The 18,539-nt window shown below is 40.0% G+C and overlaps 1 protein-coding gene across 4 annotated transcripts in view; it reads left to right on the plus strand.

Moving 5' to 3' along the window:
• cxxc5a (CXXC finger protein 5a) overlaps positions 1–18,539 on the plus strand; it is a 30,237-nt gene that overhangs the window by 6,740 nt on the left and 4,958 nt on the right. For all 4 annotated transcript variants that reach the window (XM_055180083.2, XM_055180081.2, XM_055180084.2 and 1 more), the window contains exon 2: positions 4,090–5,134. In XM_055180083.2, the coding sequence (XP_055036058.1) occupies positions 4,313–5,134 (822 nt within the window). In that variant the 5' untranslated portion in view covers positions 4,090–4,312. The remainder of the gene's footprint in view (positions 1–4,089; positions 5,135–18,539) is intronic.

The following is an 18,539-nucleotide window of genomic DNA, read 5'->3' on the forward strand; positions in this document are numbered from 1 at the left end:
TATAAATTTAATTATTTTCAATATATATATATATATATATATATATATATATATAAATTTAATTATTTTCAAAGTTTGTACAGTTTAGACTTAGTGTTAAATTGTATGGGACTAATTATGTTTTGAATGCAAATGTTGTCCATGTCACATGAATTAAAATCCTTAGAATACAAGGAAAATTGACTTAATTAGATAGAAATGTCAGAAGAAAATAAAGTGCACATGCATTGACTGAATGTGGGTGTCACAAATATTTATGTAATATATTTAAGAAGTACATCATTTAATATACCTTGCAGAGGCCAGCATGTACTTTTTAAGGTGAAGTATGTAATGTTTATGCAGCTGGATGAGCAAACCACAGGGAACTGACAATGCTTGGGAACTGACACATGCTATAAGACAGTGAACTGGCTGCTGTTTGCTTTTTATTTGCAGTGAGATCGATGGCTGCATATTACCACAAATAACATCCGGATCACTGGGTAGCTGGGTGACTGTATTTTCTCTTAACTGAGAAACTTCTCAGAACAGGAGAGGAAACAAATCGATTCATTTATGTCCAGTGGGCTTATTTGCTAAGTCATTTTGTGGGCCCATTTCCATCACCCTAATGGTTACTCTGGGAACAGTAATTAAGCAAGTAGTGCTAACATTGAGCCACCTGTCTCTTGCCTTTTGCCTTTTTTACCACATTTGACCGGCCACACAGCTTCTGTAGCTGAATGTTGCGTAATGTCCCAATCCAGTGTTGGCCAGCCTTTATTGTCTTACGTACCACAACAACATACACTCTGCTACTATCGCCTTGCTAATTTATAAAGCTTGCATACACAGTTTCCCAGAGGAACATGTTTCTCATGAAATTGCTTACAAAGTGTTCATATCAAAATCTTCAAAAGTATTGACAAAGACTTGGCAAATCTGAACTCGGTTTTGAGATCTTTCCTGAAACTCTAATGGAGATATTTGTGAGATTTCTTTTTTCTCAGGAGAAATACATAAGACGCTAGAGACTTAGGCAAAAGTTTCCATTTGCTGTCCTTTTAATATGGTTTCCATAATCGATTTGCGTAAAACTTTTTAGATATTTTCAAAGAATGACGGCATTTCCATTAACCACAGTTATGTGAGTAGAACTTAAGCCCTGCGGGGGTCGCACACCGGCCACGCAGCTCAGCGTCGCGTCGAGTCGCGTCTAGGACAACTCGGGGGTAAACCGGTAGTGCACATTAAATAGCAAGCTTCACCAGATAGCGTCTACTTCAAAATGCAAAATATACCTTAGCAGCCAATGTTAATCATTAATGATTTGGGACAAATATGATGTTATTTAATGTTAAACTATGTGAGTGGCGCGACAGGGATTTGAGCAACTTCCTGAGTTGTAGCTGGGCGGCGTGGACAGGCGCCACCTGTCGGCGCCGTTGTGCATATACTTATAGAAAGCAATGTGTTTGATTTTTTTAGAACGGTGCTGCGCGGCGCTGAGCGTCCAGTATGCGACCCCTTTAAGGGGTCGTTCACATGTGGCGCATAAAAACGCGCGGAAAATGCTAGGTGCACCGCTTTCTCCTTTATTCCAAAGTGCGCGGGCAGTTGCGCTCCTTAGGTGTCTGTCGATGGACCACAATTATGAGCTGCTCCTCCATTTTTCTGCTGTCGTTTCAAAGTAACAGAAAAGGTGAAGAAGCTGATTGGTTGGTTCTTGTCACATGACCATTCTGAAATGTTGAGATGTTTTTAACTTGATCCGGCGCGGATGCGCCTCGCTTCCAATATGAGCGCGCATACGTGCGCCTACATTTGAAATAACAAACTTGAGCGCGCAAAAGATGCAATTTGTTGACGTCCCCTAATTCTTCCTTTTGTGATAAGTCCTTCCAAAAGTCATGGCGACGTATATTGGTAGGTTTGTGTATCACAGTCACCACACTAGCCATTAGGTGCATTCGACGTGATGCAGCGTTTCCTTTGTATAAAAATAATATGTGTGCTCGACGTCATGCGCTATACTGTGTAGATCGACAAGTGGATGACCGTGAGAGCAATTTGAGAAATCATATGGAGCAGTTTGCTCTGGAACCGCTCTCACGCTCATCCACTTGTCGATCTGCACGGTGTGCCGCGTGGCGCCGAGCACACATATTATTTTTATACAAAGGAGGCGCAGGTATGTTATACACGAATTAATGTCAAGGAAAGCCCCTTATATGTGAAAGCGGCCAAGATTGGGGTGTTTCTGGGAGGTTATAGTGCACGATTTGTAAATGCCAAAAAACAGTTTTGCAATATAATTCCTTTTTTGAATTGTTTAAAAAATGACTTGATGGGTTTTCGTTGGCCATATTTTCAGTTTGCGCAATTTGAAGGGTAATGGAAACACAAGTATAGATGCTTAATATACTTAATTGAGATTAAAAGGGTCTTATTAAAGAGATTTTCTCTTTTTCTTTCTTATGAGTTTTTTTCTTTAAAATTAAGTAAAAATCCTGAAATAAATCAAAGTACAAATTGCTAAAAGCTTTTAAAAGGTCCTAATAGGCAGCATTTATGTACAGATATGTATATTTGGCACCAAAATGTACATTTGAGGTATTAATATGGACTCTTTAGGTCCAAAAATGTACTGTACCTTTTGAAAGCTTTTGTACAGCTATTTTATTAACTTAATTTGTTCTGTTTTAAAGTTTAACCAAGCATTTTAGAGGAATGACCCTTAATGTTTAGTACTACAGGGTTTATGTACACTAGTTAGGAATCACTGTCCTAGTTAGTCTGGGAATGTTATGCATCATAGCCTAAATTTTAGGGACAAAAGAGCAACACAGATAAGAGTCTATCACGGACATAATGAATTAAGTTGGTGTGTGTGGTGGTGTGTGGCCAACTGTTGGCTTGGTGCGGCATCCATAAGAGTGGAACGGATTTGAGATGTGCCATATTGCCATTCCAAGCCAGGATAAAAGAGAAACCACAGGCTGTCCATGGCAGGCTAGCACGGTCTGTTAGAGACATGCTTTTCTCCTTAGGTTTGGATGGGAAGTGAGTCATTGCCGCTAATACAGAAAACGCTGCTATGTAATTTCACTGCTTTTGGGACGTGAAGGTTGGGTGCCTCCACAGTCCCAGCAAGAGATGTGTGCGGTGGGGAAGGTTTGGCAGGCGTAAGGTGCAGTGTGGCCCCTGGTTTGAGAGAGGAGTGAGAGAGAACGAGTTTAGAGACAGGGAGAGAGAGAGAGGCTGGCTGTGGTCCGCTGGCGCCACAGACCCCTGAGCTTGGGAGAAAGCGGGGGCTGCGCTCCTGCCTTTGAAGCTTTACCTCCCACTAATTCTGGCCTTCCAATTTCCACACACTGCGTAGATCCCTTCGCCACCCCCCACCCCTCTCTCCCTCCCTGGTCCTTTGTTTGCCTTATAAGGACTGGCCCGGCCATTTCCTCAGCTTTTCTCAGTGGGGTTGTATGGGTGGGTGTTTGCGAAAGTCTCGGATGTGGATGGATAGGGGGGCGGCCAATAAACAATAAGTTCAATTCAGTGCCAGTGATCGGAAGTGTTTCATGTTCAACACATGATTGACAACACGTCTGTTTACATCTTTATAATATTTACTGAAGTTCAGAATGTCATATTAACAGTATGACATGCATGCATACTCTCTGCTGAAAGAGGTGATAAGGTTTATGGTGCTACAGGTGACATCCCTCCTCTCTTTTAGAAATTGTGTTTCTAAATTTGCCACGGGAAGCTGCTAATTGCATTTAAACATGATTATATAGTGCAGTTTCTCTATTATTTACACAGTTTTTAGTCAGGATGTGTGGCTATGCTGCAGCTCACTTCTCTCGTTTTTGCTTTACTCCATCAACGTGGTGTTTGAAGATAAATGTACATATTGATTTCTCAGGCACAGTAGGGGCATCAGTACAGCACTCAATAAAATGTTTGAGCCATGCAAAGTAAAGGCCCAAATTGCTGCTCACTGTTCCTAGTCGCTGCTTTATTCTCTGTTGTCAAGGTCTCTTTTAAACACCAGAAACATCCTAAACATCTTTCTTTCTTTCTCTCTCTCCTGTGTTTGTATCTCAGTTTACAGGTTTTCAGTGGAAAGATGTGGACGAGGGCTGAATTCTAGAGCGAAAGGTGTCGGGGTCTGCCTGCCATTGGCCGGCCAATTTGCCCGTTAAGGGGAGGCTCCACCCTCACCTGGGTACTGAGCGGATCATAAGCGCTGCCTGGCTCCTCCCTTGCCAGCCCCCGTCCCCTCCCCAACCCCGCCCCCCCTCCCGCGCACACACCCCGGGGCTGGACCATGTCTGTCGGACAGCCGGTGGGCAGCCGGACACCCAAGGCTCAGGACCAGGACGAGGACCAGGACAAGCGTAGCAGTAGGGAGAACAGCCCCGTCATCGAACGTCGCAACCGCAGCGGTATCATCAGCGAGCCCCTCAGCAAGAGCCTGAAGAGGTCTCGCACCCTCTCGCAGTACACTGCCGCATGTCCCCAGACCGCCAACGGACTGAAACACAACGGCCAGGCTAAGGGTCACGCGGCCAAGCCCCAGCCTGCTCAGCAGCAACAGCAGCAGCCTTCCGCCTCGGCCTTGGTGCCGAGCAAGCTGGACCGGACCCTGGAACAGGTGTTGGAGGGACAGAACGGCCTGTTGCACTTTGCCCAGGCAGCTGCGCTGCTTAAGCGGGCAGGCATGGAGCACATGCTCCTGCCAGGGGGAATGGGAGTGGGCATGGGCGGGGTGGGGGGTGAAGCGGGTACGGTAGACCTGGAGGGGGCGTCGGTGGCCGACACAGTGGGGGGCCACACAGACTTCCCGTACGGCGTGGGCGGAGGCTTCCCCTTCAATCCGGGCCTTTTCATCATGACACCGGCCGGGGTCTTCCTCGCTGACAGTGCGCTACACATGGCCGGCTTGACGGAGTACCCAGTGCAAAACGACCTGGCCTCCGCCATTAGCTCCGGGAAGAAGAAGCGAAAACGCTGTGGCATGTGCCCACCTTGCCGGCGCAGGATTAACTGCGAGCAGTGCAGCAGTTGCCGGAACCGCAAGACGGGCCACCAGATCTGCAAGTTCCGCAAGTGCGAGGAGCTCAAGAAGAAACCGTCTGCTGCACTGGAGGTAAACGATACTGAGACTCTATGACCTTTTAGGCAAATACTTTTGATATGAATGAATTCCATTAGTTGCTGTTTTGGCTTATAGGATTATGCAACAATGAAACGAAATGAGAGAATGCCTCGTGCACTATCAAATTCATTTGACTTAATTTTAGTGAGGAGGAGAGAGCGTCTGCCGAGGGTTAGGTCGCAAGATGATGCTACGGGGTGACAGGTGGCACTGGAGGTAGTGGGGGAGGGTGACATGGCCAGACAAACGCCATAGGGGTTTGTTCTAATCTGCCCCCCACTGCGGGATCACGTCAGTCCTCTCGCATCCCGCCTTTGTGACACTACTAGGACACTATTCAGAGACGTGACGCCCCCCCAGTATGACTGCTTGTATAGGGTCAGTTTTACTGGTTTTGTTAGCTTTATACATTCTATGTGAGGGATCAAGAGTATCGAGGTGGTGCTGTGTATATAAGGCCATCTTTTAATGATGTAGCAGCGGGCATGATGTGTGTATATTTGTGTGAGTTTTTATGTACGACGTAATCCATCTGGCCACGGGCTGTCATCTGGAGCACCAGGTGTCAGTGACGAATGGTCCACCCCCTCCTCCCTCTCAGCAATGTGGGCTCATGGTCCTCCAAACTTCTTACTGAGGTCATCCCAAGTTGTTTTGGTAGTGCAAACGCTAAAAAAGTGTTTGATTTATACATGATTATTTTTCAAAGTTTACTTAAATGTCAACATGAAATCATATTTGCTTTAATTATGCAAGTTTCTGGTGTGGTGCATGTTATTACGGTGAAAAATTGTTTGCGTTTCATTCAGTCGAAATGTTTTAACTTCGTCCTTGCCCTTCATCTGACATGACTGCGCTTTTATGCCAGTGTCACTTGGATAATGTTAACCAGTAGTGAAATATCTTTTCAGGCATTGTTATAGCAAAAACTAATTAATTAATTCTCAATGGATAAATGCCACTACATTTAAATATACAAATGAATAGAAAAAAATAAATAAAGTGGGTTGAGATTGGGTTTCAGTTCAGTTTGACTTTCAAGGGATAGTCACCCAAAAACGAAACTTCTGTCATCATTTACTCACCCTCGTGTTGTTACAAACCTGTGTAGGTTTCTTTGTTTTGCTGAACACAAAGAAAGATATGTTGAGCAATGTTTTCTGAGCACCATTGATTTCCATAGTAGTATTTTTCCTATTATGTAGGTCAATGGGGCTTCTGTTTCCTGCTTCATTACAAATATATTATTTTGTCTTCAGCAGAACAAAGTGGTTTGTGCAGGTTTGTAACAACAAGGGTGAGTAAATTTTCATTTTTGGGGTGAACTATACACTTTAAAAAATGCAGCATTTTTGTCAAATCAACATATGAAGAGTTTGGTACCAAAACGCAATAAATCCATTTTGACTAATTTGGGTAAAAAAGGTGTTTTCTATACCAAGAAAGTGTGACAAGAGATGAAAACTTTCACATAGCATCTTTAGGTTATAAAACACTAAAATTTCAAATCCATAATTTGATTTTCAAAGATTTATAATAAAAAAATGATAATTTTTTTCTGCAAAATGCAATAAATCCATGACAAGTTTTTTCCCCCCAAAATAAATCTATTGAATCAATATATAAATGTGCATTCATCTTTGTCATGCTATATTCATTTAGTTGACTAGTGGTATTAAAAAATAAACATGAATGGCATTAATCAAAACACTTACTTTGTCATATTAAGAACACTGTCATTGCTGCTGTCATCATTGGGACGTCCTCGCTGAACTTTTTTGACAGCGATCAGCTGTAAAATGTTTTGGTCCTGCTCGATTTTCGTTGACTTTGAGTAAAATAATGGAAAGTTTTTCATAAGATCCCCTGGGGTCAATGTGTTAGCATGACAGAAACTTCATGCTGTCGGGAGAACAAGAGAATTTTTCCTTCGCCCGAGTGCCTCTCACGTAAATTATTAGATTTTGATGGCTTACTTTTCTTCCCCACCACAGAACACCACCACAGGTTTATCAGTCCCATCAAAAGTATTATTTTGTTGTTATTTGTTTGTTGATCACGAAAAGTAGATGAGGAAAACTAGGATTCTGTGTGTATTCAAAGCCCCGCCATTGTTGCTTACAATGCATGGAATGGTGCGCTGTGATTTGTTGAGCGGATTTATTGCATTCTGCAGAAAAGGAGGACTGGCGTTTATCGCATTTGGGAAAAAATGAGAAAAGATGACAGAATAACACGGCGGATATTGGATTTTGCGTAAAATGAAGAATTTACTTTTTAATACTGACCTGATACAATACTGATTTTGGCGGTAACTCATTTAAAAAAAAAATTTTTTATTTATCGCGTTTTGGAATCAAACTCTTCATATATTTTTATGTTACTTTAACTTTAAAAAATAACTTTTTTATAAGTTATGTTAACCTATCACAGGTAAAAACTTAAAATAGTAATTATTTTAACTTCATTTTGAATTTTTTTACGGTTTACCTTTAATGATATTTTAGAATTTAAAATGTTTTTTGCTTGAAAACATGGGCTCATATAAAGTTCATCTGTAAATAGCCTGGCAGTTGTGTCCGAAAATCATCACAAAGCTTTACATTATTATAGAAATGTTTGGATATCTCAGTATGTTTAATCACATTTTTAGATGGTAAAATAGTACACCTGCAAAAAAAATTCTTCCTTAACATTTTCTTGTAAAAAGCAGTTCTGACGCATCTAACACAGAAGTTTTAATTGTAATTGATCTTCGGAGAACTTAGAGCATGGCCTGTATCCTTGTACTGTCCGACTCGAAACAAATAACAGTTACAAAGAACAATCTGCTCATTTGTGTTGGCAGTTCTTGTAGCTTTTCTCTCTGTCTCTGGTGAAACACTGTCTTCTGTCTCTTTATAACTATGCAACATCTTCTAACTTTTGAAAAAGGTCAAATGATTAAATTTGTTACGTACACTTGCTTACGATTAGTGTGTCTTATATGAAATAATGAAAAGGTTTTGTCCATTTTGATGAATTTCACACACAAATAAAATCTTCCAAAGAAACTTCCGCAGTTTGGTTTGCTGTGTACGGAACAGATGAAACACCATCCGTTAGAATAATGGCTGGTTATGTCGTGTCGTTAACATTTTAGTCATTAAAAATGGTCTGATAATTCCTGGCCCAGCTGTCCAGTCGGTGTGAAGTCAAACAAGGTCGTGCCTGATGGCGTCTCAGGGATTCCTGGTGATTAAAATGTGTCTAAAACATAAAGCGCTGCCGTTTTATGGTTTCTTAAATAGATGTTAATTCGAGCGCCTACCATGATGGGAATAGTTTTGCACTAAGGGTCTAAGAAGTGCTGCACCTGCTGTTTTATGGCTACTAGATGGAGTTGAAGCAGTACTGCAAAAACCAAATAGAGCACAACATATTGATTCATATTTCTCTTGCGAGAGTGTAAATTGGTGAATAGGCTACACATTTAAAGTTATAATGCTTAAAGAGCACGTATTATGCCATCGCTAAAATTACCTTCGTGTCATGTGAATGTAAACAGTCTGCAGCTGCAAAGCAAAAAGTGAATCATAACTCAAGTTATTGGCTTTCAAAAGAAAGAGTTGACTCTACTTGTTGTCTCTCAAATACACAAACCCTGTGGACTACGTCACATTGACGCTGTGCTCTCTCTCTCTGCGTTGTGAAAGTGAATTTTGGTTAATCTTCACCTCCAAAGGAGGAGGCTGTGAACAATCAGTTGTTTAAATTAGTCTACGATACCACTCCGATGACTGCTTCTCTAATCTGTATAGTGGGTTAACTATGAAGAATGGCTTAGTGCCTTGTTTATTTAAATCCAAATCACAACCTGTAAATACAATTAAAAATTGTTGCTTTTAGGTTTTATTGATCGTGCTAAATATGTAGTTTTGTACATCGTGTTGTGTGCACTCAAGCTAAACGGCTAGCTCACGTTTAGCGCTCTGCTAATCTGCTTTGGCCCGTCATTGTCCACAAATGCGTTAACTAAAGCCGCCATGAAACAGACGTAGTGATCGTCTAATTTTCCTTGTGGTGACGTATCCGAGTGAAGCAGCTTCTGAAATGAAATAAAGGTAGGGATGGACTTGAATTCGTCCATTGAGAATTGATTGGATCGTTTAAAGTTAGGTCATGTTGCTAATTGCTAATCCCTGAGATCTTTTCCCCGACTCCGCCCACCTGTTATACTATATGAGCGGAAGTAAAGAGAGATTGTTTCAAGGAGGGGAGGAGATTTGCATTTTGATAAAAGATTATGAGGGCACATGAATAAAAAAAATAACTTTTTTTATTTTAATTTCATTTTGACTTTAATATAGAATATCTGCCGTTCTTATTACTTTGAGTCACGATGAAAGATAAAGCAATACGTTGGAGTACAAACTGCAGTGCTTTAGCAGTAGTGCTGTGTCCCTTTGAGCTCGAACTGATTTTGTCAAGTGGTTGATGTCCTCAGGGCAACATATTGTGTTGACCCAAGGACAACATTTTTCTAAATAAAACCTAAACCCACCCCAAACACCAACCCTAACCATAACCAAACCCTAAAATCAGAGGGACATGATAAGTGAAAAACAATGGTGTTGAAACAGCTAATCCTAGTTGTAAGCTTAAACTTAAAACAAACTGTAAACTTATTCCTGAAATCTGATTGGTTGATTGAAATGTTGTCCCAGGGTCAACATAATGTTGCCCTGAGGACATCATCCACTTGGCAAAATCAGGAGAACCGTCCGGGCTCGACTAACAGATATAACGTTATTATTTGCGTGTTTAATACCAAGCTGTGGGCCCGGTTTGCTAATGTAAATAACATTTTCATTTTAAGCTTTATAACAGAAACAATATCATTATTATAAAGAATAAGAAACATGCAAGCACGTACAATGTAGTCCCTTTTCACTGTAAACACAGAGTAATGTGCAACGGCGACCAATAGTGATGGGTCGTTTTTGCAAACAAGCCGACTCTAAGAGACGATTCTTTGTGGCGAGCGAGAAGAGCCGGCTCCGGTCAGCGAGAGAGCCGAATCTTCAGCCGCGGGCAGGCAGAGGCGGGAGCTATTTGTATGTGGCACACGATGCGTCCAATCAAATAGGAAGACATACTAGGATTACCATTATGTAAAAGAATAAAGGTGATAGACGCTCCAAAAAGCCAGTGTAGTGGTACAGGCCAGGTACACAAAGCGATAGAGGAGTGGAGCCGGATTTAAATGTAAGCCCGTTGGGAGAAAGTTGAGGCATTAAAAGAAGAAGAAAGTTAAGTCATGAGTGAAAACCGAAAAAGACTCATTTTGCCTTTTTTTGTTAATGTTGTTTGATGTGGTTCTGTGTTCATTGTTCAATTGTTTAATTAAAGTTGTAATTATAATTATAATGAACACACAACCATTCACAATTGCAAATTTGGGCTAAAAAATAAGTGATACTAAATGAAGACCCGGAGCCGTAAGAGCCGGCTCTTCTGAGGGAGCCCATCACTAGTGACAAATCATAGCAGAGTAGCGTCACACAAAGGAGGGGTTTGTCGAGATGAACCTTCAAACTATTCATTTGAGAGTCGTTGGGAAATAAGGAAAAATTAAATGCATATTATAAGACTACAAAAGTTTTTTTTTGACCTTTCATGCATGTAAACCTGTTCTTGGGGACTCTCAAAAGCACATATTAACCTTTCTAATAGCATAATATTGGCACTTTAAAAGATTTTATTAAAGGGGTCATAGCATGAAAATTTGACTTTTTCCATGTTTAAGTGCTGTAATTGGGTCTTCAGTGCTAGAAAGCTTCAACCTAGAAATCTTGAAAAAGAACAACCCAGTAACTTTTTTTAGCACATTTTAGCTAACACCTACAAGTGGCAATTTTAACATGCTATAATAAATTATTTGTGGGGGTATTTTAAGCTAAAACTTCAGACTCTGGGGACACCAAAGACTCATTTACATCTTAAAAAGTCTCATAATACGTCCCCTTTAAGTTTTTGGAGTTCCCAGCAAGCAATAGACATCAATTCACTGTCTAGGTTAAGTATAGACCTGATATAGTCTTGCTATTAGTAATCAACTTCTAGCTAAAATAAACTTAAATTTGGTTACATGTCGTCTTTGCCAAAATAACTTGGGGGAGATGTTTAAAATTTCATCATGTAAGCAGCAAAATGAACAGTGATTACAAGTTGTTTAGTTTCAGTCATTTATTTAATTTGTTTTTGGGTTTATTCAATTTTCACTGACAGCCCAAATATTGCCTTGCTTTAGCCTAGATGTCCGGGCTGTGTTTAGATGGCTATTAGACGTCTTTTAAACGCAAAATTGCTTGCTGATTTATCCTTTGGTCCAAGATGATCTACCAGTGGCTGCTCATGACTGCTCATCCAAAGGGCCCTAATTTAAAATAAGTGTTCGTGTTTTGCGTGCTTTATCAAAATATTGGTTTGTTGCGTCATGTAAACCATGTGCATCACGTGTTTTGTCAAAATAAGTCCCTGCTGCACACGCGTCAAAACCATTTATGAGAAAAGAGACGCTCACGAATACTCCCTTAACAGTAAACACTGATTGTGCATGAGATTATGCGAGTATCTGGCAAATGTGAGCTTCTCTTTTATCATAAACCCTTTAGATGCATCTGCAGCAGGCACTTATTTTGACAAGACACGTGATGCACACGAGATCTCTTGATGCGCAGAACACATATTTTGAAAAAAGGGACCACACACATCACGGGCTACATACATGTTGTGACAAACTTGTGATCCGCCCTATCAGGATTAACCTTTATACTTTAAATATGCACACCCAGCAACAATGACTCTGAAAGGTTTAAATATAGATAAATAACTATTAGCCTATTTGTAGGTAGTGAATGGGATAATCAGAAATCCAACATTAAAACTTTGCTGGTAAACCTGATAATCCAAGAAAATATGATGGTTAAGCTAGAAATTAATTTTGATGTGGAAACCATGATTCACATTTATTTTTTACGCTTTTATTTAAAGCCACTTACAAATGAGAGAGCATTTAACATTTTGTCAGTGAGCTGACAATAAGCCATGTATAAAACCATACAAAACCGATTTATCGGTGACTTTCACTTGCGTTGAACTTCTAATGAAGTTGGTGTTTGACAGTCACGTTGTTGTGTTAATGGTTAAAGTAATGGCTTGTTCAGTGTCTACGTGTGCGTGTTTAAGAGTGTGTGTGTTGGTGAAACCGGGTGGGAGTGATCTTGCAGTACTGGGCTGTTTGCAGCTTTCACGGTGCATTGCTGGCATCTCTGAGTTGGCCATAAAAACAAAAGCAGGGGGTGTGAGGGGTTAGCATGCAGACCATCAAGGTCTTCACCACCTCACACCACACTGGCTGGAGATGTGGGGAATTATTTTAGGAAGCTAGCATTTGAATGAAAATAAAGAAGTAAATGAGCAAATTAGACCATCGTACACCCTGAGATCTCATAGTCTCTGCTTGTGTCTGTTTATTTTATGGGGTAAAAATGGGGTAGAGTATTGGTCTAAAATGAATCATTTTAAGGAATGTTTGATTGTGCTATTATTGTCTATTTTGTAATCTGTCAAATATGTATATTAGCTTTTTTTATTCCACATCATGGACACTAGCGTATGCCAGTTTGTGTTTGTAGCATATGCATGTTCTCATCTGGTAATGAAAGTGTTTGCACACACAAACACTTGTGTGTATTTGTGTGGGTTTACTTGGCAATACTTTGGGGACACTTTTCTCCCAGAAGTAAGCAAAACCTGAGACTTGTTTAGTTTCAGTTCTAACAATGCAAAAGTTTTGTGTAGGATTTGGGTTTATTAAGCTGGACTCACACTACAGGATTTTCAGCCTGAATCTACCCCAATTTTCCCTCTGGACTTCGATCAATTCCAATGTTCAGCTCTTATTATCATGATGTAATGTATGATGTTTAAATCTTACACCTCCCGATGTGCTCACAAGCAAATCTGGGCAACTTCAATCATATGAAACATGTTGGATATTTAGGATTTTTAATTGGAATGATTGGGGTGGCACAGTGGCTCAATGGGTAGCACTGTTGCCTCACAGCAAGAAGGTCCCTGTTTCGAGCCCTGGCTAGGTTTGCATGTTCTCCCTGTGTCAGCATGGGTTTACTCTGGGTACTCCGGTTTCCTCCCACAGTCCAAAAACATGCAAGTTAGGCAAATTGGAGATGCCAAATTGTCCCTGTGTCTGGATTTACTTTGTTTGAATAAACTTGTGTATGAATTAACCAGTTCTCGCCATCAATATAGCTGTAGATGCTGGAATGGTGTAAAGAATAAAGAAAGAAATTGGGATGATTACGTCAGTACTTTTACAATAGCCAATGAGAAAGGGAGGTGAATGACTAACCTTTTGAAATAGCAACCCTGAAATGGCGGAGAAACGGCTTGTGGAAGTGTGGAAAAACAAGACTGCCTGAATAACACGTCCATGAAAATCAAATTACGATTGTTGCCTCAAAATCAAGAGATGAGGAGAAATCGCCTTGGGTTTTAAACACTGTGTGAGTATAGAAAGCTGCTAGCGTACTTGCTAGCAAATGTAAACATTAAACATTATAATAGTAAATAGGTCATAAGCTGTGTCCCAATTCAAGGGCTGCGACCTTATAAGCATGGGACCTTAAAGATGAGCACTCGGTCTTTCAAGGTGGCAGCCTCAGAAGTTCGCGAAGAGAACTGAAATGAGACGGTCTAACCTTCGGACGACCCATAATTGGCGTCACCTGCTGCACGCGCCTGTCAGCAGGACATAGCGGAAACGTTTCTGACTTATAAAAATAAATATGAAATCAGAAAAATATTAATTTAGTTTAGAAAATATGACACGTTGATGTAGATTAAACTATTTAACAGTATTTTAAATTAATCAACCTTAGAAATATATGCATCATAAAAATAATAATATTAACACAAAACATAACTTATAATACTAAAACAGTAAGAAACTTTTTTTTGATAAATACACACTTTTATTTAATGAAGGTTTTAATTGTTTATTTTAGAATATCCAGCTGCCGTTGCAGGCGCGCAATGAATCTTGGGATATCCTCGGCTGTTAAGGATCCATTCGTTCTATCCTTAACATCGCGGAGAAATGAGGACGCATTTTGAGGCTTCATTCTAAGCATCCTTTGAATTGGGATGTCCTTACCAGCCTCAAGTCGCGCTGCTGTGACGCAATCGGTCTTAAAATACGTCCTTAGAAGGTCGCAGCCTTTGAATTGGGACACAGCCATAATCTCTATTCGTTTACATCCATTTCCCCTTGAGGTGACGTGAAGTGCTCGCTCTGACATAATAATCTTAATAATATCCTGTAGTGTGATGTACCATGATTTTAAAATCTTGTAGTGTGAGCATGTTTAAGATTTAGGAGAATAAAATCTGTCAAGATTTTTCTTATGCTGGGTACACACCAAAAAAAAAGTTTTTACACCTTAACATAAGATTTTCAAAATGTGATGGACCACAAACATGAGGATAAAAAATCTAGATTTAACCGGTTTGCACCTATAGTGTGTGGTGTGCCATGCGTCGAAGACCGCACACCACACACAAACACATTTTCAACCTTGACTGCAAAATCTTGCTAAACTTTAGAATAAGCACAGCGGACGATATGCAGGAAGAAATTTCAATGATAGTGTTTGTAATGATTTTCAGCACGATTATCTATTGGTGTGTACCATATTATCTTTGGTGTGTACCCAGCATTATGTGTGCCAGATTTAATAATCGACCAATGTAGTGCTCACACTACAGGATTTTTAGAATCCTGGTTGATTATTAAATCTGGCTTAGCATTCGCTAACTATAACTTATTTACAAACAATAGTCTCATTGTTTTTACATTATGACATAATTTAGATAGCTAGTTAAATGTGTATGCGTCTGTATGCATCTCATGAGAGTGGCATTAGAGAGAGGCGTTTGATTTTAGATGATGGTGTCATCAGTGCTCTAAAAGGTGAAGATTTTCTTGGTGTGCAGAAAGGAAGAGAAGGTGCCACACTACACCTTTAATCTGACACCCCAAAACCCACACACACATTCACACGCCCAATCACAGCAGATGTACACATGCAAAGCAACAGGCAGATTGTAGATGACAGTCATCATATGACTAAACAGACAGTCACCACATGACCTAAAATACATGATCTCAAGTGTGTGAGGTCATCAACAGGAAACTGATGGGATTTCTGAAAATAACGTGGTTCTTAAAGGAATAGTTCACCCAAATATTTAAATTATCATAATTTACTCGCCCTTATGCCATTCAAGATTTATAGAACTACTTCAGCTGAACAACAAAAAATAATTTTATATTAAAAGGCCATCATGTTATCTTCTCATACGGGATTGACAACGCAAAGCACTTAAAGGTACAAACATCCATCACTTAAGTAATCCAAATGACTCCAATGGGTTAATAAATGTCTTTTAAAGTGAAGTGATACATGTGTGAGTGAAAACAATTCACATTTTGAGCTTATTTAACAAATGATGGCAAGTGCACATCATATGTAAATCAGGGGAACCATGGAGGGTTTCCATAAGACTGATTAGGCAACTGGTCAATTAAGTTCTGAAGTTTTGCACATTTATACTCACCATTTAACCACAGGCTACTACTTTATTGTCAACATATGACAGTAATGTAAGGCTGATGATCCAGTGAGGAAATGCTCAGCTGAGTGATTTATAGGAAAATCAATAAACTGATTTTTCTGTTGACACTCTTGCAGGAACGATGACCTTGGAAACACGCATTGCCACGCAAAGCCGCCCCGTTGTCACGGCCCACTGTTTGTACAGATTTAGGGTGAAAGGTCATGAGTTGGGCGTCACTGTGGTCACCCGTAGGGTCGCCTTCTAAAAGAGGACTGGGCGTTAAGGTCACCTCTGGTGGGGTTGTCAAAAGTCAAAGGTCACAGTCATCACATTCTCAAGGGCTCGTGTGCGCGACACACCCTCAGTGTTGGTTTAGAATTTCACATGCTGACTGCAGTCGACTTGTCGTATTGTTTTTAACTGAGCGTACAGTTTGAAATGAGTATCTATTCAGATTTTCATTTAGGTATTGAAATTACGCATCATGCAAGAAAACAAACAATCAAGATGTTAAGTCCTTATCATTTGAGATGTGTGTACACTGTTAGACAAAATGGTTAAAATATGTACCCCAACTGTTACTGGGGCATTTTTAGATATTTTTACATTTGGTACCAAAATGTACCTCTAAGGTCCCAATATGAACTTTTTAGGGTGCAAGGCAAATGAAAGGGTACAGTGACAACTGGGGAACATATTTTGCAGTGGCGGCCAGTGACTTCTATTTTTTTGACGGCGCACGATGCGAAGTTCGTCACATCATGTATGTAGCCCATCATGTGTGTAGTTTGTAATTTCAAAATGTGTTCGGCGCGTCGAGTGAACCTATGTGCATCACGTGTCTTGTCAAAATAAGTGCCTGCTGCAGACACGTCTAAAGCAGTGTTGTTTTTGGCAGCCATTTTAGTTTTAGTCTTAGTCTTTTGGACGAAAATGCTTTTTAGTTTTTGTCACATTTTAGTCACTTATAAACTTGATAGTTTTAGTCAACTTTTAGTCTATGAAAACACAAAAAGGTTTTAGTCAAGTTTTAGTCGATGAAAACGCAAAAAGTTTAAGTCAATTTTAGTAAAAAAAAGTAGTCTTTAACAAATTAATTCAGGTTAAAAAGTGTGGTGTATTTAATACTATTAAAATGTGCAATAAGGTTGTCCCTGAGGGCTTGCCATTGTTTTAGTCGGTGTGCCTTCTGCGCATGTCATAACAAAAAATTTGAGCCTGATATACCCTCATGTTAAATTTGTGTGTTACGCTGAGACCTTGCTTATAAAGTTGAGAAACAAAGTAGATATATGTAAAACCTTAAACTTACCATTAAATGTGTCACAAGCCGATTGTCGAGTAAAATTGAATGTATATGAAATGTTAACAGCGTGACTTGTTAGTTACCTTTAAAAATATATTAGCGTGATGAGCCTTAAGTGCAGCTTGAGGTTGGTGGTATTCTTCCCACCTAGTTTGTGGCCACACTTACTTATTTCTGATGGATTATACTGAAAGGATGTCCATAAATCATCTCGTCGTTTCAGTTTATTGGCGTCACCGCCACGGTCCTTCGAACTCGCCACAGCTGCAGCCAGGTGTTGGGCGTACCCAAAACAAGGATAGGAAGCGGCAGCATTGCTGATACTTTTTAGCTAAAAACAGATTTCATGCAAAATATACAGAAATGACATGAATTGTGAACGTCAGACTTATAATCATTTTCTTCGTCTCGTCTTGTCAACAAAAACTCGAAAGTGTCTCGTCATGTTTTCGTCACCTTAGAGCCATTTTTTAGCTAGTCATCGCATTAGCGTCATAAAAAAAGGTGCGTCAACGAAATCATTTCGTTATTGTCATCGTTGACGAAAACAACACTGGTCTAAAGGGTTTATGATAAAAGAGACGCTTGCGTTTGTCAGATACTCGCATAATCTCATGCGTAATCAGAGTTTACTCTTAAGGGAGTGTCTTGCGTGTATTTCGTGAACGTGGGCGTCTCTTTTGTCATAAATGGTTTTGACGGGTGTGCAGCGGGCACTTAATTTGACAAACACGTGATGCACATGGTTCACATGACGCAACAAACACATGTTTTGAAAACATGAGCAACACACACGACACTCCGAACACATATTTTGAATTTGCGCCCCTCAGAAGAGCAGTCACGAGCGGCCACTGATATTTTGACTTTTTTTACATCATAACTCTTTAAAAGAGACGTACTCTCAAAAACAATGTCATCATTTACTCATCCTGATGTCATCCTTACCTTTCATGAAACAGTCACTACGACGTCATGTCGTGACGTCTCCGTTTCCTTTCTTCAGGGAAAGATTGTTACATACGTAACCAAGACGATATTTTGGACTATATTTCTATCGAGATTATGCGCTCATGTCACGTTGCTGTGTGTGTGGTCATTAAACATTTAAACTTAAATGTCTGCACACGTTTAAGCACTGCAGTTTTAAAACAAGTGATTTTAAGCCATTGAAACACAAACAACAGAGCTATATGCGCACGCTGTTTCTGTGCGAGAGGAGGGTGCAGGCTGTGCATCTGCTGCTCGTGAGCATTTTTGCCACTTTATTGGCCTTAAATTCACATATGCATCAAAATGCCAGTCTTTGCAAGTATCCATAAATATGGTCATTTAGGTTTTAAGAGAAATTTGGGCTCTCAGTAAAAAATTTATAGATATCTAATCATGGGTGAAATGAAATAAATA

The sequence above is a fragment of the Misgurnus anguillicaudatus genome, chromosome 9, assembly GCF_027580225.2.
Source record: "Misgurnus anguillicaudatus chromosome 9, ASM2758022v2, whole genome shotgun sequence".
Classification (NCBI taxonomy): domain Eukaryota; kingdom Metazoa; phylum Chordata; class Actinopteri; order Cypriniformes; family Cobitidae; genus Misgurnus; species Misgurnus anguillicaudatus.